General features: G+C 42.9%; 1 protein-coding gene across 1 annotated transcript; it reads left to right on the plus strand.

The window, feature by feature from the left end:
• Positions 1–600: 600 nt before the first annotated feature.
• St8sia3 (ST8 alpha-N-acetyl-neuraminide alpha-2,8-sialyltransferase 3) lies at positions 601–26,448 on the plus strand. Its single transcript, XM_046419473.2, has 5 exons — positions 601–739; positions 16,566–17,082; positions 18,382–18,504; positions 20,907–21,464; positions 23,018–26,448. Exons 1-5 carry the CDS (start codon positions 601–603, stop codon positions 23,298–23,300), a joined length of 1,620 nt encoding a protein of 539 aa, XP_046275429.1. The 3' UTR covers positions 23,301–26,448.
• Positions 26,449–26,542: the final 94 nt, after the last annotated feature.

Here is a 26,542-nt window from a genome sequence, read left to right on the forward strand (position 1 = left end):
CTCATTTTTTATTACTTTTCCTAAATTCTCTTGATCTTCAAGAATTGCCACTATTCTAACATCTCAGGGTTGGCTGGAGTCCCAGGTTCTCTCCACTTTATGGTTCCCGAAATGAACCCCTGGAAAACAGTTCCTTCATCTCACAGCTCTTGGGGCCTTTGCCTGCCAAGAACATCTTGCACATGCCCTGAGAAGAGCCTTTGCTGGCAGCAGACATGGCAACAGAACACTGTGTCCTGCTGAAAGGAGAGACCATTTGGATCAGGTGATTCTTGGTTGTTAGTTACAGTCTCCCCACTCAGAATTTCATCAGGACTGGGTGTGGCTCTTGGGCTCCCATTCCCAGAGGCTTTAGAATGGTGGCGCAGGTGGTACAAATACGAAATAATCACCAGCTGCAGGGTGTGCATGCTCGGGGATTCTGGGCAGGGGTCCTCTGTGGTGAGCTACCCATCATGAAGGTGGGTTAACTTATGAAGATGAAAATGAGTCACCCATATGGCAAGGAACAGGTGTGGCTAGGGAGATGTCAGGGATTGCTGGTGCAAAAATACTGAATCAGAGCCCAAAAGCTTGGGATGTGATCCTGGCTCTGCCAAGATGCATCCAATTATGTTGAACTATGTGGATTCCTTTTGTGTAAATAAGAATGAAGATGAAAATGATGATGATGATGATGATGATGATGATGATGGGCACGCTGATGACTTGACTCTGATTCTAATGAAACACAGTCCCTGTAATTCCTGAGTCTAACCTCCAAAAGGAAGAAATATTGGAAGAGGCGAGATTCCTGTGACATCTCTCTTATGTTTGCACTCCAAAGCCACTCTCCGCTCCCATCCACTTTGCTTTGTGCCCCAGGATGTGGGTCTGGGTCTGGACTTCTTCAAGGGAGTTCCTTACCACCTGATTTTAATTTGGGTCAAGCCAATGCAAAACCCCAGCTGGAGATCAAAGGCTCAGAATAGTGTTTCTTTGCCATCCTCTACTGAAGGCCACACCTTCCACGGTTTGTCATCTTTATGGTATATTCTCTCTAGGTTCTTCTGCTCTTCATGTGACAAGTAATAGCTACCCCTTGTTAGCCCCCCAGTACTTTATCATTCCTTACAGGCTTCATGAACCCCAACATCTTTATTAAACTCTCTTCAAATGCCCAGTTTGGTTGTTTCAACTGTATCATCCCAAGATTCAGACTGAGTTATCTTTTCTTGCTAGAAAAGGAAACTAGACTCTCATCTCTGAGTTGAGTGTAGGAATTAATGATAGATACTGAATAATACCTATTAAGCAGTTAAGGTGTACCAGTGCCACATAGGTTATTAAAAGTAAAAAGCAACACTTTACTGCAAAGGATTAAATATCTCCCTTGATAGTCAAGGCATATGTATATCAAAAGCCAAATGAAGTATGAGGACAATGTAGGTCATGCCAACAAAGTAATATATAGACAAGAAGCATCATGAAAGCTCAGAGAAAGGAGACAAAAGGCGGTCAAGACATGGGGTGTGGGAAGAACCTGGTCTTTAGCAACACAGACCTCAGTTCAAACCTCTACCCCTTCCCTAGCAGGGTGATTATGGTCTTCCAGAGCCACTCTGGGCATCTTGATTGCATTGATGGAAGGTAAATGTCTGCACATGCTCAGTGAAGCAAGGATCTTTCCTTCCCACTAGATGGTTTTCAATGGCTGAGCCCTGGACCACTTGCCAAGTCAATGTCCTTATGAACTGCTCTCCCCACTGCACCAGGAGGTGTAATGGAAACCAGTAATGTACTGGGTTGTAAGCTTTCCTATTAGAACACACACTTTCTCAGAATCTCCAGTTTATTCACCTAGCCCCCCAACCAAAACAATACTTCAAGCCCCATGAGGGCATAGACTTTTTCACCTTGTTCAATCAAAAACTTCTTATCCATTATAGTGGGCTTCTAACCATTCTCCCTGATTCTTTTCTTGCCTTCCTCTCATCAGCCATCAATCTCTCCCGTGCCCAGCCAAAAACAATTCTTCACACAGTGGCTTCCAAAACTGTGACTCTAAACCTGCTGCTCTGCTACTTAAGATCATACAAGGGCTCCCACTGCAACTAGAATAAAGTCCAAATCTAGAATAATGGCCATCCCTCACTATACTCCAACCACCAACCTTTCTGTACCTCCAACGTACCAAGCTAAGACCCACCCCTGGGATCTCGCAATTCTTCCCTCTTCCTGGAAGTACCTGGCTGACCCTGTGCTCTTGTGTCCTCAGAGAGGCTTTCCCTGAATTTTCACTATCACATCTCCTCTGACATTTACTACGTGACAAGTGGCTCCCCATGAAATGACCTTGTTTACTCATCACTGTCACTTGAACAATATTAGCACCAGGAGAGTTGGGCCCTGTCTGTACCATTCATCACTAGATCCCCAGGGCACAGAGCACTACTTGGGCACATAATATGGTCCCATTAAGTATTTATTGGCTGAAGGGATAGGAATCAGGTGAGCTCAAAGATGGTTTGGAGAAATAAACTGGGAACATGAAGTTTTAAGCAAAGGTCCAGGGAAAAGAAGCAAAGTTGATGCTTCACGTCACTTAGCTGACAGGGTCTGGCAGGCTGGAAACAGCTGAGTCTACAGCTAAGATAAGGGTTGGAAGTCAGACTCAGAAGCCCCTGGAATCACAGTAGAGAATACCTGGCTGGCTGCTCTCTGGAATTTAGACCTCCCACAGGGGAAGAGGAGGGCAGAATAAATATGGTTCTACAAACAGTTTGCTCTAAGAGTAAGCACAATAGTCCAATCAAGAAAAAAAAAATCCATGCATCCAAAGGCTGAAAGTTTTCTCTGATATACTGATGCTAATTCACAATGGGGGAGAGGGCTCTAGGGAAGAATAGAGTTATTTTAGATTAGGTAGAGAGAAGTGAAGGGAGGGGAGAGGGAGAGGGTAGGAAGGTCAGTAGAATGAAGCAGACATTATTACCCTATCTACATATACAACTATACGACCCTTGGGATTCCACATCATGTACAACCAGAAGAATGAGAAATTATACTCCATCTATGTATGATGTGTCAAAGTGCATTATACTGTTATGTAAAACTAATTAGAAGAAATAAAGAATTTAAAATATAAAAGAGCTCATGCAAAGATGGACCATGGCTTCCTAGCCCTCCCATCTGTAGACTGACATTCACAGCATCCAAACCACTCCCATAACTGATGAGTTCACCCGCCTACTGCAGATGGAAATGTAGAGAAGACAGCCATGCACAGGTGTGCACTCTCCAGGGGAACTGCACCTGTCATGTGCATCCAGGCACTTCTCTTTAGTCATGATCAACAAGAAGAAAAAGAAAAAGAGAGGGAGAGAGGGAAGAAGGAGAGGAAAGCTGGGGTAGATGGAACACCAACTTCATGGCCAAAGGATGGACAGAGAGAGCAGCAAGGGGATTGGGGGTGGGGAAGAGCTGGCCTCTAAGGAGTCAAGACAGGACCCAGCGGCCCCAGGAGCTGCCTTACTATCTTAGATTCCCTCCCCAATTCTCTCCCTCCTCTTTTCCTTTATCTCCTCCCATGGGTCTTATTCTCACATTCTCCTCAACCCCTCTCCATTTCCTTTCCTTCCATCTTTTCTCTCACTGCCAACCATTACCCCCTCCCTGTCTTTGTCCCATCTTTGGGCTGTTGTGGAATATGGACAACAGGTGCAGACCTATAAGGGTTTGCCTTTGGCTCTGCCAGTTAGCAGCTGAGCAATGTATGTGAGTTATGTGGCTTTCAGGTTCCAGTTTGCGGGTCCGTAGAAGGAGAAACCAACACCTCATAGCATTCTTCCGATGAGTCTAAAGGCCATGTCTGCTTCAGATGCAAAGCTCTGAATTTGTTGTCTTATTTAGAGTTTTCTACTCTGTGGCACTATGTGTATTCATTTTCTAAGACTACCATGACAAATTACCACAAACTGGTGACTTGAAACAAGAGAAATGTGTTCTCTCACAATTTTGGAAGCTAGAAATGGAAAATCAGAGAACTGACAGGGTTAGTTTCCTCTGGAGTCAGAGAACGCTTGTTCTGGGCCTCTCTTCTGGCTTCTGCTGGTGGCTGGCAGTTCTTGGTGTTCTTTGGCTTGTAGCCACATGACTCCAATCTCTGTCTCTGTCATCACATGGCCTCCTTTCCTCTGTGTTTCTGTGTCCAAATTTTTATAAGGACACCAGTCATTGGATTCCTTAATTCTACATGACCTCATCCTAACTTCATTACATCTGCAAAAGACCTAATTTTCAAACAGAGTTGCATTTATATGTACTGGAGGTTAGGACATGAACGTTTCATTTTGTGAAGGACAAAATTTAACCCACAACCCTGTCATTACATTTTGTACCCACTCAACAAAAGATACGGGAAGTACAAATAGATTAAGCAGAAGGAAACACCATAATAAGAGAAAATGCTATATTGGGAAGGAGATCTGACCCTTAAACCCTCAGCAGCCACACAGGTAGAAGCAAGAAACTGGGCTTCAGGAGTAAGATGGAAGGAGGTTGAACCTCAGCTCCATCATTTACTTATGTGAGCCTTAAACTTTCCAAGGAATCACAAACCCCTCCCAGAAAAATGCTCACACACATCACATGAGCTTATCATGGATCTCAAACACCTGAGACTCACAAGAAGAAACCCTAACCTCATGCTTTATGGCACAAACCACATTACTTAGCCTCCTTGAGCCTCAGTTTCTGCCCTGACATGACAGGAAGGTGGCACTTACCTTCAGGCTGTTGAGAAGGTCTGTAGGAACCAGAGCACTGAACTCCCTCGTGCTTCTGCATGGGCTTGGCTTCCAGAGGCCTCAGTGATGCTCACAGAATTCTCTTATTCCTTCCTTTGCCCTCCACCCTGCTGGTCCTGCTCCCTTGACAGGGATTCCCATTTTCCTCTCCCTCTCTTGATAGACTGGAGACCTTTCAACCTATTGAGCTTGAGTAGGATCAGGGGCAGAGAAGCAGATCAGGGTGGTGAGGGAATGAGTGCCTATGCTCTGTTATTACTATTGGAAAAGTCTCTCAGTAAGAAGTTCCAGGCTATCAATCAGACCAGGGACCAGGTTCTAGAAAAAATAAATATCAGAACTTAAATTATGTTCCTGGACACTATGTCAGGATGGCTTTAGCCAAATTAAACCCAGACTTAACTAGATTAAACAGTAAGAATGAGTTTTTTCGGGATTAGTTAGTTCAATGATTCATGACATCCTCCAGGACTTACTATGAGAGGTGAGGCTATTGGAAGAGTGGGTGGGAAACATTTACTAGAGCTGTTTTGTAGGAGGAAGAAAAGTGATGTGATCAATTGTGAACAGTTTGGGTTTGAGAAGATGATGGTACAGCCAGGAGATGGCATCAGACAGGCAGGACTGGTGTTAGCTTTGTCCTCTTTTATCTCTCTCTCTCGTGGTCACAAAATGCCACCATTCCAGACCTCACAGCAAGCACGACAATTTCCAGGTAAATAAGAAGCATTGTTGGTCTTCCTCAGGTCTTATTTTAAAACTGAGGACATCTTCTCAGAAATCCTTCCAGACACTTCCTTTCATGTCTCACTGGCCGGAAGGGGCTCATGTTGCCCTCTAGAGTGGGATGTGGGGAGAACATGGCCATCTTGGGGTTGGACTCATCAAGAATTGCTCTTCAAGAGATGCCTCTTGGGGAGTCCGATAGCAGCGCCTGCCCCAGAGCCAATCAGGAGTCTTTGTTGTGAGGAACCAGGAAAAGATGCAAAGCCTGTGGATCAGCCAAATTTGAATGTAATGGTCCAGTTGTGAAATTTAGTATGCAAAAGATTGCTTCGGTCTAAGATGCAAAATAATGGGAGAATATACAATCGATGACCACAGAGAAGTGCCGAACTGTTGGAGAGTAGAAATGAAGAACAGGAAGGTGTTTGCTTGGCGATGTCAATAATAAAGGAAATAATAAAGTGAACAAAGTCGTTTTTCCTACTTCACCATCATCGTGATAGTTTAGTGGTCCAGGGATTCAAGTCCAGGTGAGCTCACTCCTGAGCCATTCTGTTAACTTATCTCTGAACCATTCTTCTTTCCTAAGCTCATTTTTTTAAAAAAGAAATATTTCCAAAAAGGCAAACCAAGCTTTCCAGGTGGTCAAACTAGAGTTATAAAATCCAGGCAGAAGGGATGGCAAAAGGGATGTGTTGAAAGAGCTAATAATAATCAAATATATCTGCTAAGAAGTTATTAATTGGTTCAGATCTGGTGGTTAAGAAATTGATTAGATGGTACAAAAAGAAAGAAATAGACAATTGGAAAAAATATTATTTTCATAGGAAGAAATATTTATACTAATATTCATATAATTGATTATGGGTGGGAGTCACCAGGACAGTCTCATGTCAGGAACCTAGGAAAAATTAAGCTTCTCTAAATGATTCATAGGACCTGGAACTGAATCTAGAAAGCCATGTACTGCCAAAGTGAGTTGACTCACAAGGACATTTTTGCACTCCTTCCAGTCAACATGCTCTGTGTCCTCCCATCATGTTCTAGAGAAAACTGGGAGCCTTTCTCCCAGGTCACCATGCAGACAATTGGCCAATGGATGGGTGGGCTTACTGAACCCAGCCAGTGCCCAGGGCATAACCTAGCACTGCTTCCCCAGAGATCAGGGACAGGGAAGGGTCAGCTAAGTGGAGATGCAGGGAAGGAGAATGGAAAGGAAGAGTCAAAACTGATCCAAAAACCTAAAAGAATGAAGCTATTGGAAGCAGAGAGGTGGACAAGAATATTTAAGAGTTACTTTGTAGGAGGAGGGAAGGGGATGTGCTCAGTTTTGAACAGGTTGGGTTTGAGAAGATGGTGGCATAACCAGAGATGGTATTAGACAAGGAGACTGAAATGCAGCTCAGGAGTATGCAGTTATTGAGCATGCCTCTGGCACTGTGCTAGATCCTGAAGCTGCAGCAATGATTGGAATACAGGCCCTGTTCTCCCACAGCTTACATTCCAATGCCCAACTCCTTTGCACAATTCTCCACTAATTCCCTGCATTCTGTGTGACCTAGTGAAAAGAGGAAAGCTGAGTCAGGAAAACAAAACAAAGGTGGTAAGCAAGAATATGAAAGGGAAGACAGCATCAGAGAACAGGGAATCCAAAGGGTGTCATTTAATAGACACCCACACAGTAGTGAGTTTAAAGAAGAAATTAGTGTCAAATGGTCCCAGGTTTGTAGGGGGAAAAAAGTCATTTAATTTGACATGAGTGTTACCATTAGTAAGTTTCTAGCAATGTTTTTTTTTAAATATATTTTTAGTTGTCAATGGACTTTTATTTTATTTCTTTATATGTGGTGCTGAGGATCGAACCCAGCGCCTCACACATGCCAGGCAAACGCCTCACCACGGAGCCACAACCCCAGCCCCTAGCAATGGTTTTTGATCCTCACTGTGCATTAGAATTCCTTGAAGATCATTAAAACACACAGATGCATGACAGCTACCCCCAAGATCCTGACTCCATTGGTCTGAGGTTGAACTTGACCATAGATATGATGAATTAAGTGGCTTAGATAAACCTACTGTGCAAGTAGAGTTGAGAAACATAGTTTTAAAGACAGTGATCACAGCATCCATTCATTAGCCCCATTTAGCCATCCTACAATGTCTGCAGACTTCAAGATATGCTGTACATGATAACAACATACAATTTTTATTTGTCATTCAAAATAAACTAATAAAAGGAAGTTAGACAAATTTTTTTAAAGGTAGCAATTTCAGTAGAGTGGTAACAGTAGAAGCTAGTGGAAGAGAATAAAAAGAGAGGTGTGTGTTTCCATAGAAAGACTAGCAGCGTTAACATCAGATGTGGGATGTTTAGCCTCGGTCTCCTTCTGCCTTACTGTGTGATTTAACCTCTTTGTGTCTTATCTGTGAAATCAGGATAAAAATACTTGCTATGCCCAACTCACAGTTTCCTTGGGAGGTCAAGATGGGATAATAGATGTGAGAGTACTTTGAAAAAAGACTGAAGTGCTATAAAAAATGTAAGAAAATATAAAATGTTTTTCCCCCCAAAAAAGATGGCCCTAAAGATAGTGATTATCAACTGTAAAGACCTACACGTGGAACCAGCATCCCTTTCCACACTGAGCTCACAAAGACAGCATCCTTTGATAAGTGCTCACAGCTACTATCTAAAGGTCTAATACTGTTTGCAACTCTTACTTTTTCACAGCCAGCCTTGCGCCAGATCTATAGTAGATGCAATTGCCAGAGTCTTGCAAATCCTGCTTAAAATTACTAACAGCCATGGAGCAAAATATAAAAAGAGTAGAAAGATGCCACTGTAAAGGTTAAAAGGCAATTTTAATATTATAAGGTCCCCCATTTAGCTGTCCATGGTGTGGTTATAGAGCTAGAGTGAGCCAGGACAGCTTGAGAGACATCTGTGAGAACAGGTAGTACTACAAATCAGAATAGCCTCCTTCTCTAGGCAGATGGGGAAGGATTGTCCAAGATCTGAGCCAAAACCACCAGTACAATCCAGTGACCCCCCTGAGGTCTACTTGGGTACCCAGATATGCCCACCTGCATAAGACATGTCATACAAGGTCTCTCCAAGAAATGACAACACTCCTCTCAATTACCCTTCCCCAGATGAGCAATAGTACCTGTTTGTAGTTGCTAAGTTCCAACAGAGAGGCTTTCTTTAATCATAGATGACCATAGATGTAAAGAGTAGTATTACAACATGCTTTTACTCACTTTTGGTTTGATATTTCCTGTAGGTAAAAACACAGGAAATACAATTTTCATCAAGGAAATAGTAGACTTCATGGCTGAGTGTCTTTTTTTTTTTTTCTAATTATCAGCTTGAATTCAGAACAAAAATTAAAACGTGGATAAACTCCTAACTAGGAGTTAAGTCAGGTGTCAGGTAACTAGCGTGAGCATCAGAGATATCCTGGGGAGGATCAGTTACTTCTCCCCTGTGGAGCCTGCCCTGGGGGCATTTGCTCTACTCTGGTTACTATCAGAGAGAAGGTGCTAATGACATTCTTGATCTGCCCACACCTCCTTCACTACTCTCCACCCAACCACTTCCACCAGTTGAAAAACTGCCCTACTCAAAGCCAAGGCACAGATACCCAAAAATCAGCCATGCCTCATCCTATACCACCTGCACCAGGATTTAGACCCTTTTGCATGTAAAACCACAGAACAGAAAAGGATTTTGAAACAAAGCTACACAGGATTCTTCACAAGTTTACAATGATATTCTCATCCATGGAGGAACCACTCTCCTTGTGTTTAAGCTTCCTTGTGTATGCAGGGAAAGGGGTACAGGGCTAACATCAGTGTGGCATCCCTGTCTCTTTGCTTAATGAGAACAATGCTCTTTGAAGAAGCATCTTCCATGCCCCAGTATACAGAGCCTAACCTTCTGACATGGGATGTCACTAGGTTTGGTGAAAAAGAAATAACTTTATGATCCTTCAGTCCTATGTATAAATTCTACCTTTCAAAAAGCTACCGTGACTATGGCCAAGTTATTTAACCTCCCTGGGTATCTTTTTCCCAGATTTAAAGAAAGGAATAAAAAATGTTATCAGACAGCATTTCTGTGAGCATGATTGGAGATGGAATGTGCAGGTGAACAAATAAAACAGCATATAGCTCTTTTTTTTGCTCTTATTGAAAATGATTTTTTTTCAATATTAGGAAGTCCAGTGACTTCTAACCTCTATGAATCCCCTATGAACAAAAGACAAAAAAATCTCAGCCACAGGTATGTACTTATAATTGTGACAGGGGTCCAGAGCCCAGGGAAGAGGCTGTTTGGCAGTTCATCCTTCAACAATTCCTATCATTTCCTCTATGGAAACAGTATTCATCAATAAATCAGCAAGTGGCAGTGCATTTTTCAAAATTACATGAAAATTTTACCATTTTATGTGTTATAATAATATACAAACAAAACAGTGGTTCCTTTCTCCTACTTTCAAAGATATGCTGTTGACAATTATAGTTTCAGAGCATAAGGTACAAGAACTGCCCAAAAACTCAAGATGAGAGCTAAAAATACACCCCCCCACCCCCACCCCCCGCAATGGGACCTAGGTAATGCTATTTGGCTGCTCTAACTGTGGGTGATTTTCTATACCTGCAGTCAGTGCAATAAAGAGACACAATAGACATAAGAATAGCTTAAAAGTTAACTGTAAGATTATTTTTCAAGTAGCTTCTCCAAGTATAATACCTTAGCTTCTAGAAGAAGTAATCGCTGCAAACATTTGAAAAGTCGAAACTCTATGCAAGGGCCTGGGAGATTAACACAATTGAACATAATAGCTCCTTCCAAACCATTTCCTAGGGACTGGAGTGCAAAAACCTTGAAGCTTTAAAACAGCTTTCCAAATATATTTTATTTATTCAATGAAGAAAAAAAAGACTATTTGAAGTTCTTGTATTCCTTTCACATAGAGACACTTCACTGAGCTTTAAGAGAAGCATTCATCTGGAGGCGCAAAGTGAGTAATTCCTCAGCTTCTAGAAAATGTAATCGTTGCAAACATCTGAAATGTTAAAATGCTATGCAAAATGTCTTTTGGAGAGATGCAGACAAAATCCTTGAAGTAAATATCATTTCAAACTGGTCCCAGCATCCACATGTATAAAGCAAATACATACTTATATGCCTGGTACAGGATGCATTGAGCATCTCTGGACAGCAAGAGTGCTGCCCCTAGGGAGGGTAACTGAGATGCTGAGAGAGGGTGGGGGGAGTTTTCCTGTTCACAGTGCATCCCTCCTATGTTTTATATATGTGCGTGTATTAATATCAACCTCACTTAATCTAATTACTTAATTTAATTAACCATGACCTCTTCAGCAGGCAAGGCAGCTCATGCATCCCAGTGGAGCAGATGTTCTTTCTCTGTAATCGGTTCTAGAGACCAGACTTCTTTTTCTCTGGTCTGAACTTCAGAGTCACTGTAAAGCAGAGAGATTCCCAGCCTTCTTTTCATGCTGAGCACCCTCTGTTCTGGGTGCTTTGCTGGCATTGAAAGGATGCAATGAAAACAAAATGCTGTTTCCAGCTGTCCTCACCCTCCCTTCCCGGGCTCCAGCCCTACCCAACCTTCCTTCGGCCTCACAGCAAGCCAGGCTTACCAGAGGTACCACTCTGGTCTTTCCTTGGTTGCCCCTACCCCTCCACTCTAACTGGTGTGCACTCCTTTCCTTAGGATCCCTGAGACACAATGACTATGGGAGAAAGTTAAAGATCATCTTCTTCTGGTCCCTGGAATACCAGTGAAACATGGTGAAGACAATCTCTCCTTTGGAACACACCAGTTGTGTGACTCTAGCAAGTTAGTTAACCTCTCTGAGCCTCAGATTCTTTATTCTTGAAATGGTAGTAGTCATTACAGATGCTCCCTCACTTAGAAAGAGAGTTACATTTCAATAAACACATTGTAAATTAAATTAATCATAGGTTAAAAATGCATCTGAAAAGTATAATACACCCAACCCACTGAACATCTTTATTTAGCTCAGTCTATATTAAACATGCTCAGAATACTTCCATTATTCTACACCTGGGTAAAGTCATCTAACACAAAACTCATTTTAGAACAAAGTATTGAATATTGAATATCTGTACCCCAAAACAGTGATAACACTGTACATCATGATTTCTCAGTTGTTCACTCTTAATTGGCTGGAGATGCAGTTTGTTGCTTCTCAGCAGAGAGGGTCTTACCAGGTGTTGCTAGCCAGAGACATGATCAAAAATCAAAATTTGAAGTATGGATTCTATAGAATATCTATTGTTTTAATACCAGATCAAATTGAAAATCTGTAGGTCAAACCAACATTAAGTCAGGGACCCTCCATATGTCTTCAAAGGCACAAAACAGAGATCGAATGAGACCAGTTATGGAAATTGCCTAGGACAATACACAAACACAGCAAGTGAAAAACAAATGCTAGATGGCATCAGCATTGTTAGCATCACCAGTAGTAGCAGAAATAACTGGCTCCCACTGCAAAGGCTGGTGCTTCTACTCTTCCCCAGGCCTGCTTCTATGTCCAGCCACCATCCCAGGACTCACTCACAAGCAGTGTGGGCGAGTGGAAGGTGGCTTTAGAGCTAGAGGGACTTTACCTTGAGCAAATCCCTAATCTCTTTCAACATCAGTTTCTTCAACTGTAAAGCAAAAATATCATGCCTTCCTAACAGGACCACCACATAGTGTAGAAGAGTGCTGGCACAAGCGTGCTCTGGGTGCCTGGGTGCCTGGGCTCCTTTCACTTTACTCCAAGGAAGTATATCTGCTCCTTGACCCCACCAAGCCTTCCCTCTTCTGCCTGCGCACTGTCATCCTGCTAGAAGTCATGCTGCCCTGCCTGCCCTGTCCTCTCTGATTGTCTCCATCTCTGGAAACTTCAAGCATCTTTCTAGCCTCTGAGAGCTTTGGTGGCAATTCCTCTGGCCATAGTGACTTTTCTTACCACTGAACTCATAAAGTACTTACCTTTGGTAGGGAAATAGGAATTGGAAAACCAGAGGACCCCAAGATTCTTTCTTAGTGGCCATGGCTAGACTTATTAGAAACAGATATTAAGTCAATAATATGCAGAAAGACCTCCAGGAACACGGAGTTCCAAAAAGCGGCTTCCTGATAGACTCTCCCTGCCCTCTCTATTCTACAAGCCCCATATTGTCTGGCCAGGGTTACTTACCCTCCTGAAAGTTCCCTGATGCCTTATTCAGGAGTGTGCCATAATGGAAAATTCATTGATAAATTGAGGCATGCATGTGATCAGGCTGGAGGGCTAATGGACACAACAGCTGACTTCTGACATCCACATGGGTGACTCCTGCTGCTTCTCCTACTCAGGGCACATCATGAACTCATTGCTCTCTACAAACTTTGGACAGTCCTGAGCAGTATTGCTAAAGATACCAGCTATTATGGTTTAGATATGAAGTGTCTCCCACAAGCTCCTGTGTTAATGCAGGAGGTGAAATGATTAGATTATGAGAGCTGGAACCTGATCAGTCCATCCTAGTTTAAGTGGACTAGGTGGGTGGTAACTGTAGGCAGGTGGGATGTGGCTGGAGGGTGTGGGTCACTGGGGACATGCCCTAGAAGAGTGCATCTTCCCTGTGGCCCCTTCTGTTCTCTCTCTCTGCTTCCTGCCACCATGAGTCAAGCAGCTTCTCTCTACCATGCCCTTCCACCATGATGTTCTGTCCCACCTTGAACACAAAGTGATGAATTCAGTGATCATGGTCTAAATCTCTGAAACCATAAGACAAAGTAAACTTTCCCTCCTCTAAGTTAATCTTATCAGATGTTTTGAACACACGAATACAAAGCTGACCAACACACTGGCCATCTCCACCACTGGATGTCTTCCTGTCCGACAGGCCTTTCTCAGTCTGACCCCAACTCCCTTTCTCTGCTCTTCTTTGGGGCATTCATCACAAACTTCCTGCTGTTCAGCAAACCTTCTCTGTCTCTACCTGGGCTACCCTTTTCTAAAATCCTCTATCTAATAAGTCCTGTTTATGCTTTAAGACCTAACCCAAATGTTGCCCCCTGAAGAATTCCACTGATCTTGTGCTGACAGAGGTCATTGTTTAGTTCTTTCATCAGTCTTCTGTTGTTTATATTCTTCTCCCCCACAAGATCATGAGGTCAAAGTTGACTTTATAACCCCCCAGTATGCGTACTGTAGTTTTTGATAATCAGCACATTTTATTTAGTGGATTTATGAAAGAAAATAGAGACGAATGAATAAAAGAACACACAATGTTGTTTCTAATAAAAGACACCAACTTTCCTGGCCTTCCGCCCCCAATGTACCTGGAAATTGTTCTTGGTAGGTATGGGTTGGTGAAGGGACACAGAATAACAGAGCATGTTGCAAAAAGTGGGCACTCATAGGGGTGGGCAAGGGAAAGTTAATACTGTGTCCAAAATAACAAATCCTCTAGAAAATATTAAAGCCAAGGGAATTTTCATTGCTGGTTTTTTTTTTTCCCCTCCTATACTTACACACAGGGCTGATGCTAGTAAAATTTGATAAGTGGTATTTTGTAAAAAGATCCTAATTATTTTTTAGTTTATTAAATAGCTTTAATCCCGGGTCTGGAAAACCCCTTATCCAGCAGCTCCAGTTACTCTTTGAAGTACCACCATCAGGATTATCCCCCTGGTAATTACTGAGCAATCACAGATAAGCCTGGTACATGTAATAAGAATTCCTGCCTGCCTGTTTATTTTCTGGCTAATTTGGTTCCTTTATATCATGTGACCTTCAATGAACCATATGCAATATAGGAATCATCCTACTAGAACTTCCTTTAAAAGGTGCACAGAGGTGTGCTAAGTAGAAGTAGCATATCAATTTTTTAAAATCTAGGTACAGCAAATTCATATTTTAGGTCCCAGGGAAGCCCAGAACACTGTTTTTTAGAGGAAACTGATCTTGATCTTGATCTTCACCATTCTTTGTAGGAAAATACTTTACCCAAGTATGTTTTTCCTTGGTATGTTTTATAGAAGGGCATTTATGGGGTCACAGGCCAGGGTATTTAATCTCACTCCAAATTCTGAGATTTTTTTATCCTGGTTCTATAAATGAGAAGCCAAAAACAGAGAAGTTGATAGCTCACCCAAGGTCAGGTAGCTCATAGATGCCAGAGGCAGCATGTAGGTAAGGTCTGCCTAGCTCCAGAGCCTGAAAGTAGAGCCACTACCTTGGCTGAATCCCCGTGGCATGTTACCTTGACCTTTTTTTTCCTCCAACATTTTTAATTCTTAGATAACTCTTATACGATCTTACTCCTTTGGACATTTATACTCATGTGATCTTCTAACAAAAAACATGGTAGTTACTTTAAAAATTCCACTCAAGTACTCATCATATTGAGGCATGCACTTTTCAAAAATGTTTTAAATAATGAAAAAGCCCCACAGGGAAAAGAAGATTATCTGTGTCCTCCTGACCCACATTTTTATTTTGACATAAATATCTTTAATGGGTATTAAGTGACCCCCTTTGTCACTGGAAATAGAAGCAGTCTACTTGCCACTCACTGTCTACAACCAAGCAGAGATATGCTTCACAAGGAAGCTCATCTGGTCCTCAAACATGTAGGAAACATGCCCTCTATATGAGTCAGTACTGGCCAAGAAGACATGGTCCCTGCTCTGCAGGAGCTTACAATCTAGGAGATTACCCTTTTGGAGAATTTACAGTCCCCTGACGTAACGTAAGTCCACCCAAATCCATAAGGCAAGACTTTCAGGAGAGAAAGAAATCCTAACTCCCTTGAAAATATCTCTTCTTGTTTAATGGGAAAAGGCTCTTGAAGGCCAACTTCTCACCTCCAGCTTCTTTCATTAGTGCTTATTGATGAAAATTTGAGGACCAACCAAGGGTAAATAGGGTGGAAGAAGCCATACTAGTTGCAAGGGGCAGAGCTAAAATACATGATGTGAGCTTCTCCTCAGCACCCAATGTGACTAAAAATGGATTAATCTGTATTTTCAATGAATATTAAAAAGATAACATATGAATTAATATGCTAAAATAAATTTAAGGTCAAGCAATACAAATTGTAAGTGAGTTTTCCTACCACCCTCAGAGGTAGCCTCTTTAACCTGTTTCTTGGGATCCTGAAAAAGAGATCTTGTGCATTTATAATGTCCTCAGCTTCTGGGCAACTCAGACCACCCAGCAAAGCCAGGAGACTGATCATAGGGGTGGGTATGAAAGGGGTGCAATGGATCCTTCAATCAGGGCTAATGCTCCAGATCTGGTCAACTCAGGCAAGCTTGTTCACCTTCTGGGTGCATGGGACAGAAGAGAGGGAGCCAGGCCTCCACTACACTCACCACTCACCTCACAACTTGCTACGCAGTATCCACCTTTTAGAGATAAGCTATGTGGTGGGCATAGAAAGGGGATCATCAAGGAGACATTCTAGAAAATTTCAGGGTTTTAACTGCTACCAAAGCAGACCAGCCCAGCTGCTGTTGGGACTTCCTGACTGAGGTGCCTTGGCAGGTGCTGGTCAATGGGGCTGGGGGTGGTAAGAAAAGCTTTTAAACATTTGTCATCCTAAAAAACACTCTTCCTGCATTTCTGGAAAGCAACCAGCTGGTGTTTATCCTCCGAACAGCAAATTCAGTTATTTACCCCCTTGTTCCATGATATATTTTATAAAGTAATGAATGGTCCATTACACTAACTTTGGGTGTCTGTCTCCTTACCACTACCTCCTCATGGATACCCTCAGCCAGGGAGGCCATAGGCGTGGGCTGAAGCCTTCTAGCCTCACATCCCTCCCTCCACCACCTCCCCTTCTTCCCTCCCTCTCCTGCACCCCGCCCCCCCCCCCCGTTATTTGGGAGATTAGAGTTCATTAATTAAATCCTGTGCTTAGATCGAACTGTAACATTATTCCAATCACATTTATCTTGCAGGCGGCGGTGGAGATGGCAGCCTCGCTGGAAACGCGCGGGGGAGCCTGAGCCGGCGGCCAGAGACGCACAGCGCGGCGCGCTTCATCGCCACGCCGCCGCGCAGCCCCTCCATCTTCCTGCTCAGCTTGGGCCCCGCTGGCTCTGGCCCTGGGGGTCCCGCTACTCCAGCGACTCACGCCCGCCCCCACCCCCGGCGTTCCGCTGCTCGGCTGCCCGGGTTCCCCCTCCCCCGCCACACAAGCTCACACGCGCCCGAGCACACACACACACATACACGCGCACGCACGCACACACACACATACACACACACTCACTGACACGCCAGCGAGCTGCTGGCCGCTCAATGGACCGATTTCCCTGGTTTCCCTGATCCCAGCCCTGCACGGGATGAGAAATTGCAAAATGGCCCGGGTCGCCAGTGTGCTGGGGCTGGTCATGCTCAGCGTCGCCCTCCTGATTTTATCGCTCATCAGCTACGTGTCCCTGAAAAAGGAGAACATCTTCACCACTCCCAAGTACGCCAGCCCAGGGGCGCCCCGAATGTACATGTTCCACGCGGGATTCCGGTGAGTGCGGGCCTCTACCTGAGCGCCCTGGGCTATGTGTCTAGTTTACGGTGTGTCGGGGTAAGGTCAGAGACGGGTGTTGGGGCTTATCTGAGACACTTTGGGCAAGCAAACTGAGTGGTCCTCCACTCCCCTCTCGGATTCTCTTCCTTCTCCCTTTTATTTTTTAAACCCAAAGCCCCTAAAACTCGTAATCCTGATCGATATTATTGCATTTCTTGTATTCTTCCTCGGCATCCCTTCCCCCATTTCAAAAATGGGGGGTGGGGTGTTAAGGAGAAAGATGGTGGAGGGAGGCAGCATCCGGGGGGCGGTGGGGGGAGTGATCCACGAGATGGACAGGCGCGAGGTGAGCGCCCTCCCCGCTCGCGGTCCGCAGACTCCGCGGGCTGGGCTCCCGGCGGTGCGGGCGATTTAATGGCGCAGGCGCCGACTCTCCTCGCACTCGCCTCCTCTCCTCCCTCCTCCCCATCAAAGGATGCGCGGGTCTGTTCTGTTGAAGCCCCTAGGGCTTTCTCCCTCGGCCCTTTCCCCTCACTGCCGCCCTCCTCGCTCAGCGATTTCTGCAATTCTCCCGCCCCTGTGGGAAACTGGCCTCCCAAGGGCCGCCTACCCTCGCCTGGGTCGAAGTCGCCGCCAGGCGCGGCTCCCCACGATTCTCGGAGAGCCCCCGCCCCTACCTGTGCCGGGCCTCCTGACGGGCTGCTGCAACCTGTGGTCCGAGCCGGGCCAGAGGTGCGAGCCTAGAGAAGCCCCGCCTGGGCACAGGAGCAGAGCTGGCGGCGGCCTCCGGGGGTCCCCAGTCAAGGGTGGGCAGTGAAATCAGACACAGGCTCGGGAAGGAAGAGGTTAAGGCAGGAGCCCCTCCCGCACTCTTCCCCCGAGTCTCCAGTTCCTCTGCCCTTTCTCCAAAAATCAATTCCTTCGGGCCGCGGGGGCGTCGCGGGTCGCACTGGCAGCGGCGCGGCCGCTGTCCGCGGTGCTGACTCCCTGCTCCTGGCCACGCTGCCGGCTGCAGCCCTGCTCCCGGCTCCCGCCCCTGCTCACTGCGTGACGGCCATTTTATGGTCTCTCCCGCACCCGGAGGGATGGACAATGGAGAGGGGTTTCCCTAGTTTTCCTTCCTTCTACCCGGTGTGTCTAGTAGCAGAGGGTGGAACAAATGAGAGGGGCTCTGGGGTGAGAAGGATGCGCTGCGCGCGCCAGCTGCCCCCGGCCCCGGCTGGCTGGACTTTAATGGCTACTTCGGCTTCCCGAGCTGAGGCCAGCACGTTTGTCTGTACTCATGCTCCTCTCCAGGTCACAGTTTGCGCTGAAGTTTCTAGACCCGTCCTTTGTGCCCATTACGAATTCTCTCACCCAGGAACTCCAAGAGAAACCTTCTAAGTGGACCTTTAATCGGACAGCGTTTTTACATCAAAGGTAGGAGAGGAAGAACCAATCTAAAAGGTGCTTTTGAATTCCGAAGCTCCAAGAACAAAACAAAAACAAATCCAAATCCCAAACAAGAAAAACCTGCCTTCCACCCTCTCCCTCACCCCCAGTGTATTTGCCCTGTCTTCCTGGCCTAACTGCACAATCATTATTGGTAACCCTCTAAGTGAGTGTAGTGCCCTCTCTAAATAGGAAATACCAGAATGACCAATTCGAATGGGGAAAAAATAGATATTTCCAATATCCTCCCTCACCTGGGCTTGAAAGAACACCATGACTTGCAGTTAACAAGTCTGGCTAGGATTACCAAAGCTAGACAGCCATTTAAAAAATGAAGAAGAAACCCCCGTAGTTAATTTCAAGACTGCCCAGTGCATTTTCATTCCCTCATTTGGGGGAAAAAATGAAAAATAAAGTAAAATTGTATTATTTCATTGAGACACACGGGAAATAGCATGATCCATCTCCATCAAATTCCTGATGAAGAGGTGGGCCCAAATATATGCAGGTATTTAGGATTGTTGTGATTTTGCCTAGTTGTTTTCACTAAGATTTTACAGCTTTTAACTTACTATAAAGCTGTCTAAGATCATTCTTATTAATTGTTGCAGTCTCGTTTTATATATGAAAAAGTTTTTTGTTGTTATTTTACATGGGATGAGGGAATGAGATTTACTCAAATTTACTTATTCTCCTCAGGGATTCTGGTCTTCTCTTAGAAACTCACATAAGTCATTGCTTCTTCCTTTTGGTGGGATTATCATGCTGCTGGATGCAATGTGAGCCATCTAGTGTATTCATGAAGGGTGTGAATTCTTATTTTTACAGACTAGTCTGTTTAGGGAGTTGTTTTGATGATACCATTTTTAGTTACTGCTCTTTTTAAAAATGTGTAATCTGGCAAAATTAAAACATATCCAGTAAATATCCATGGTGTCAGGAAAATGTTTATTCAAAAAAATTGACATATAATCATGACTATTGTTACATATTTTTAAATATTTATGTTTAATCAAAAATTAGTTCAGGAAATTTGAGTAATATTAAAACCCCTTAAGTGATTTTGTAAAACTTTTGGGGTGCTTTTTAAAAACTTTTGGGGTTTTAATCTAATATTCATTTTATAAATAACCCCCAAAATTTTCAAGGATAGAACACATTATATACCTTTTCCCAAAACACATATATTACTCAATAAAAACATTCCTAACCCACTAGGTCATGTGACCCTAATGACCAATCAGAAGGGCATTTCTTTTTCAAAACTTCCCTCCTTTCAATCCACTTATTAGGTAACCTTTAATTTTTACCAGTATCATTTTAAACTTTCCTTGCCTTTATATCAGCTTTATAATCAGTAAAACAGTACTGATCACTTTGGAAGTTTTGGATTGGAGATGTCAGTTGATGTTGCTCTATACTTTGAATAATGAAGTAGTTTTTTAAAAATAAAAGTCCAAGCAAGTTTCAAAACATCTCATTTCATTCCTGATATTTTTAAGCAAAAAGACTGGATTTTCAGTGTGATTTCTTAGTACTGGAAAATCTAGCAGCAAAGTAAGGCATTAGTGGTCTCTTAAATATTTTAATGAGTTTGCATTTAAAAGGAAACAAGTTTACTTAAAGATTAATAGGAAAACAACCTGAAGTTCATTTTATGTCTCACTCCTGTCTTATGCTCCTTATTCTTCAAATATACACATATTTTCAGTGTTACATTAGACTCTGTTTCTAAGGATTTGATATATCCCACTAAATTCTGTTTTTACATAATCAAGCAGGAAAATATCCTGTTTCATTATTCAAGGGGTCTCAATGAGATTATCATCTCATTTCTATTAAATATTCAACTACATCCATTGCTACTCCCATTTTCATATTTTAATAATAGATAGTGTTGTACTGACTCATATCTCTTTGGCTTTTATTTGGACACCAGTGATATTTGATATTCTTAAACATTGCAATCCAATAGCAAACAAGTAGTCCCTAGTTACAAACTCTTAAGTCACCAATGTTTGTGCACTAAAGTAAGCTCTTTGGGGCCTGTGTAAATTGTCTCCCTGTATTTTCTGACACAGTTTGGCATATGCCTCCTTCCTGGTCAAATAACATTCCTCAAGTAGATCAGAAAACCAAGAACTTGCAGCTAAAACTGCAAGTTGCATTTACAAACCTCAAAGGATTACATTCCAAACCTGACTGAAAGATTGCAACATTCCTATATATTCTGAAGCAGCCCTCCCTTCAAAGACCACAATTATGAATGTGTAACCCTTGAATTCAATGTACTTGAGATTCTTGTCTGAATGAAATGGCAGCATAAGACATAAGATGGAAACTCGGTTCTTTTGAATGGAATGCATTTAATAAATTTCTTTTTATTTTAGGCAAGAAATTCTGCAGCATGTCGATGTAATAAAAAATTTTTCTTTGACCAAGAATAGTGTTCGGATCGGACAACTGATGCACTATGATTATTCCAGCCATAAATATGTTTTCTCTATTAGCAATAACTTCCGGTCACTGCTTCCAGATGTGTCACCCATTCTGAATAAGCATTATAATATTTGTGCTGTGGTTGGAAATAGTGGGATCCTGACAGGGAGCCAGTGTGGACAAGAAATAGATAAATCAGATTTTGTTTTTCGTTGCAATTTCGCCCCTACGGAGGCTTTCCAGAGAGATGTTGGAAGGAAAACCAACCTTACCACCTTCAACCCCAGCATCCTGGAAAAATATTACAACAATCTTTTGACCATACAGGACCGTAACAACTTTTTCCTCAGCTTAAAAAAGCTTGATGGGGCCATTCTTTGGATCCCTGCGTTTTTCTTCCACACTTCAGCAACTGTTACCAGAACGTTAGTTGACTTTTTTGTTGAACACAGAGGTCAGTTAAAGGTCCAATTGGCTTGGCCTGGAAATATAATGCAGCATGTCAACAGGTGTGTATATTTTATTGCATTTAACTCATACCCCACCAGATGGCAAATCAGTACTGTAACCTCTTGGGGGTGGGAGTCATCCTTAGTTGTTTTAGTACTTTATGGAAAACTCTTATCTTTCTTAATCAATGAATGAATCATTCTAGTTAAAAAATTCCGTCTACCCTCCAGCTGGTAGCCCAGTGTCAAATGGAGAGATTGGTGTTTCATCAGTCTCCCTCCTCTGTTCCCTTTTCCCCTCTTGGTGGGAAGCTTACTGAGAAGTCATGGAAAACACCAGGAATCAAGAATTTACCACTGGCTAAAGTACACAAAGCAAATGATTTTTAAAGAAGGTGTAGTTGGCTCAAAATTGCCCCTTTTGTTTGATGTTTAGATAGTTTAGATATTTTTGTAGATGTCCAAGGCCAGCAAACCACCTAAATAAATCACAAATTGTATTATCTGCCTTTGTAATTTGATATTGGAATATAAAAACCTGTGAAAAATATTTTATGAGCTCCTTGTTATCTCTTATGATTTGATGAACTGGCCAGAGCAGCTGTACTTTCCTCTAACCTGGTGGTTTTCAGTACTGGTTGTACATAAGAATTACTTGAAGAGCTTTTAAAAATACTGTTACCTGGGTTCTACCCCAAGAGCATCTAATACAATTTTTTTTTTCTGGTGGAAAGGGAGGAAGGGACCAGGCAGTTGGGGTTTTGTAGTAATTCTCCAGATGATTCAAATATGCAGTTGGAATTGAGAGCCACTAATCCAGGGTATGTTAGAAAGCAAGATTAATTGTTGGATTTTTTTTCCTTTTAAATCATCTGAGCAAATTGCCTAATGCTGATTCCCCCTATATAAGAAGCCAAAGTGTCCCAACAGAGCACCAAATATTACTACAAATTAGAGTGGGTTCTGGAAAAATCTGGTAACCAGGGAATCTTAAGGATTTTCATTCTGTAACAGATTATTCTCATCCTATAGCCCCTAAAGTCTTCCAAATTTAAGATCTCTAGTTAACCTCTCATTGAAAGAGGAATCTAATAAGCTGATACATCTAATAAAAGGGTGCATCTCTGAAAGGTAGGGTGATTCCATAATTAATAGTCCAAACCAGAACTTTTCCTTGGAGAGAAAGGGGGTCCTATTAATAATTACAACAACTATAACAGGCATAGACTTGGGCAATCCCTATTTACCAGGATGTACGTTCAGAGATAATAGAGCCCAACTCTCAGGTTCAAAGATGAACCAACTGAAATATAAAGGGCAAGAACTATTTACCTAAAGTCACAATCACTTCCAAAATGGAGAACTAGAAGCCACGTCTTCTGCCAGACTATCTCTTTATAAACTCATCCTTTGGCTCCCCTCATGTTTAATTTTAGTGAATTTTAAATTTCAATTGGAAGGGGGAAGGCCAGGGTGACTGGGTTGGGAGGTGGATTTATCCATGTAACTTAAACTGTCTAAACAAATCCATCTCCCAGCCCAGTACGACTGACCCACCAGATTGAAGCCTTGACACTGGCCTCTGAATCCACTGTGTACTTATTGTTCTGCAGGTACTGGAAAAACAAACACTTGTCGCCCAAACGATTGAGCACAGGTATTCTTATGTACACCCTTGCGTCAGCCATATGTGAAGAGATCCACTTGTATGGATTTTGGCCTTTTGGATTTGACCCCAACACAAGGGAAGATCTTCCGTACCATTACTATGACAAAAAAGGAACCAAATTTACCACCAAGTGGCAGGAGTCCCACCAGCTGCCTGCTGAGTTTCAGCTGCTATATCGAATGCATGGGGAAGGGCTCACCAAGCTGACTCTGTCACACTGTGCCTAAGAACTCGGAATGGAAAGTGCCAAACGGCTGTTTAAAAAGTGCCCCAAATCAAATTGAATAGTCTTCAGAGTAGAACCCCAGAGACTTACAAGGCTCGGTCTGCCACTTAAAAGGAAAGATGTCTGCTCCCCCTTTTGCATTGCTCTTTGAATGGTCTTAGCAGACTTGGCAGGACAGATGCATTGAAGCCACATAATTTAAGCTCAGTTGATAAAGGGAATGTTGCATTTGGAAGTATGCTGCTAACAGAATGGTTTGAAGTATTTTCATGTTTGTATTTTAATAATAAACTGCCTCCCTTGTTGATGAGGACTAGAGCTATAGTTTCTGCAGCTCTGCTCAGATACAGTCCTTGTAATCAGAGGCCTCAGGCCAATTGGGGCAGAATCTGTTTTGCTGGTGGGATCAGACTCTTCAAAATGGAAACAAAAAATTGGTTTGCATATCTCCCTCTCTGGCTCCCTTCCCCTCCCCCTCTCTCCCTGTTGCTCCCCCACCCCCTGTCATGTCTCTCCCTCTCCCTGAAACCATTCCCCTGCCCCACAACCACGGAGTTTAATAATTTGCTAGGAATCCTATTGAATTAGCTTTGCTTGTGTGTGTTGCATCTGTACTTGATGTGTTCAAGGTTCTGGGTAACTTTGATGTTTCATGACAAACCGAGAAAAATCATGATGAATCCCCTCATGACTATTTTTATAAGAAATGCATCTAATGAAGTCCTCACTCATCCATATGGTCCTTCTGCAGCAGGGTGGTCTCTCTGGGGTGAGTGGCATATAATGCAGGTCATCTTTCACTATCACAAAGAAAGCCTATGGCGTGGGTGGCATTGCATCTCTTGACATGGATGTGATTATGGCAGATAATAACAATGTTGCCACATCTGCAAGGGCATTGCAGCCTAGGCCTGGTGTTTCCCATAGTCCCAAACCATCTTCTCAGCCTACAGAGGCAATTGAGTCAGTTGAAGAGCCTGGGACACTGAAGGAAGAAAAAGACTGTTTAGATGTTGCTATGTTGTCCTGTCTACACTATGCTGGGGTGACCATGTTGTACATCTGGAGACTTTGAGAACCAGCAGGGCTAGAGAGGAAGGCTGAAGGTCAGCCAGGCCACCCCCTGTGGATAATGGTAAGGTGAGAGCATTTCAGGGTCCTGCTGTTTGTTTGTTTTGAGACACTTGTAGACACTGAATATTCCCTAGTTCCCCTGAAATCAGATCTATATGCCTATAAGTTAAGTATTTCAAAAGAGAAAGCCATTGTGCAGTGGCAAGTCTTAGTACTAAATAGTCCTTGGAATTTGAGATTATGTAGGCTTGCCATGGAGGAATTAGTTGGCCATTCTCCTTTTCATTATTTCAGCCTTAGGAGTAGAAATTGTATCACCCCCACCCCTGACTTCTTACTGAGCAGCACTTTGTTCTTCCAGTTCAGCCCAAAGTCTGGCCAAGTTGATGTTAAATTTTAATAAGTTTCTTTCCAAATGCCAGTCAAGCACATTTGTTATATGTTTGAGTGGGAGAGTTTATTCTTTTCCAGAAATCTCATCTAGATTGCTTGCAATATCACAAATACCATGAAAAATAATTGCTGTATTCAGTTGTCAGTTCACTGCCCCTCTTTGGGAAAGTAAGATCATGCCTAAAATTAAGCCAAATACAATAAGGAAAGACATGATCCTTATGTTCATGTTCTGCGTGGTCCTAAAGCTTCAGGGAGCTATTCAGAGCAGCTGGATAGATCCAGAGGTTAAAGAAAGAAAGTGAAAGAAAAACATTCAGGTTCAAACACGGTACCTACTGTGACATGACTTATCATGTATGGCCGTCATCTACATAAATGGGAAGAAGTAGGAATAGAAGTTTTGAAACAGGAAACTAAAACAATTCCATATATGAAGAAACTATGAGGGAAGATATTTAAAACATTCTGAAGTTCAGTGGTATGTTCCCTGTCACTTTAAAGAAGACAATCCTGCTGTTCTCAGGCTGCGCTGGGTTAGAATCACGGAGAGATTGATAACTGACAGAAATGCGTAGTTGGCTGTTCCTGAGCACTTAGTTCAGTTGGTTACAGCTGAGTGATTTAATGCCCATATTCCTCGCGCCAGGTTCTGACTCTGGAGTTTCAATCCCAATGTACCTATTAGTTTTTACTAAATATAAATACATAGACATTTTGAACCATGCAGATTGAAGGAACAAAAAAAACCCAGGATCCCTAAAAACAGTTCATTGTTCCAAGGCAGACTATTTAAATTTTATTTCATCTCAATTTAAAGCTTTGTTTGTTTTTTAAGTTCTGAGAGGTTTGTTGTTGTTGTTTAATCTCACTGAATGCTTTTTCCATCTTAGGAGTGACAGGACCTTCTCCTTCCCCCACCATCATTTCAGCTGTATTTAACAGGAACTCAAAATAGTGGGGGAAATGGACTTATCTCCAGAACCAGAAGGACTTAGAGGTCATCCCTAATTCTAGACAGGATTTCTTGAAGGTGATACCTAAAGACCACATTCCCCTTTATTAAGACAAATCTGGTGAAGAAAATTCTAAGCCGTCCTGTTTGGTTAACCACAATACTCAGACTTGATAAATTTTTTCATTTGTAGTTCACATTCCCCTCCTATTCAAAAAAATTAGATGCAATATGTGGGTAAAGCATTTATCCCAATTTTCAGTGCATAGTAAGTGCTCAACATATAGTAGCCTTTACTATTGTTGTATTGTTGGTTATGCCCTTGACCTGCAGTTCCAACACTGAGAAAAGCAGCCTCTAGTGAATCGTACAAGATCTCTTTGTTTTTAAAGATTGTTTCAAAGATTAACCTATATAGCCACCATCTAAACCAAAAGACATGGTGGCTTCTGTGTGTCCTGATTAGAAAGGCAGCTGTCAGTAACCAGAGTTTGCTGGCTTTCCCATAGCTCCCAGGCTTGCAGAGTCAAGTGCACTGAGTTGGGAAGATTTACCACAGGGGCCTCTTACTTGACTCACTATAGGTCCACACCCCTTGGCTTTTGCATTGACCTCATTTTGTTGGTTCTAGGGTAAGGACATTCTTTTGTCAGCAACGTTCCCCTTTATAGAATATTTAGAGCAGAGCCCACGTTCACCTACGGGAATAAATATCACCATAAGGCTCCCAATTCTGTCCATGACACCAACACAAATAATCAATTAAGTTGCAGAAGATGAAAGAAAAACAACTAACATTTGGCAGCTTGCTTGATGCTAGA

This window comes from Marmota monax, unplaced genomic scaffold (assembly GCF_021218885.2).
Source record: "Marmota monax isolate L192 unplaced genomic scaffold, Marmota_monax_Labrador192_F-V1.1 WCK01_AAM20220418_F8-fsc00088, whole genome shotgun sequence".
Taxonomy (NCBI): domain Eukaryota; kingdom Metazoa; phylum Chordata; class Mammalia; order Rodentia; family Sciuridae; genus Marmota; species Marmota monax.

Bases quoted from the DNA above. Each gene is read 5' to 3' on its own strand.
- St8sia3 (XM_046419473.2), top strand. From the start codon at position 601: ATGCATCCAATTATGTTGAACTATGTGGATTCCTTTTGTGTAAATAAG. The intron at 740-16,565 runs GTAATTCCTGAG...GGGGAGCCTGAG, and splicing joins TCTAATGAAACACAGTCCCT to CCGGCGGCCAGAGACGCACA. The intron at 21,465-23,017 runs GTGTGTATATTT...ATTGTTCTGCAG, and splicing joins ATAATGCAGCATGTCAACAG to GTACTGGAAAAACAAACACT.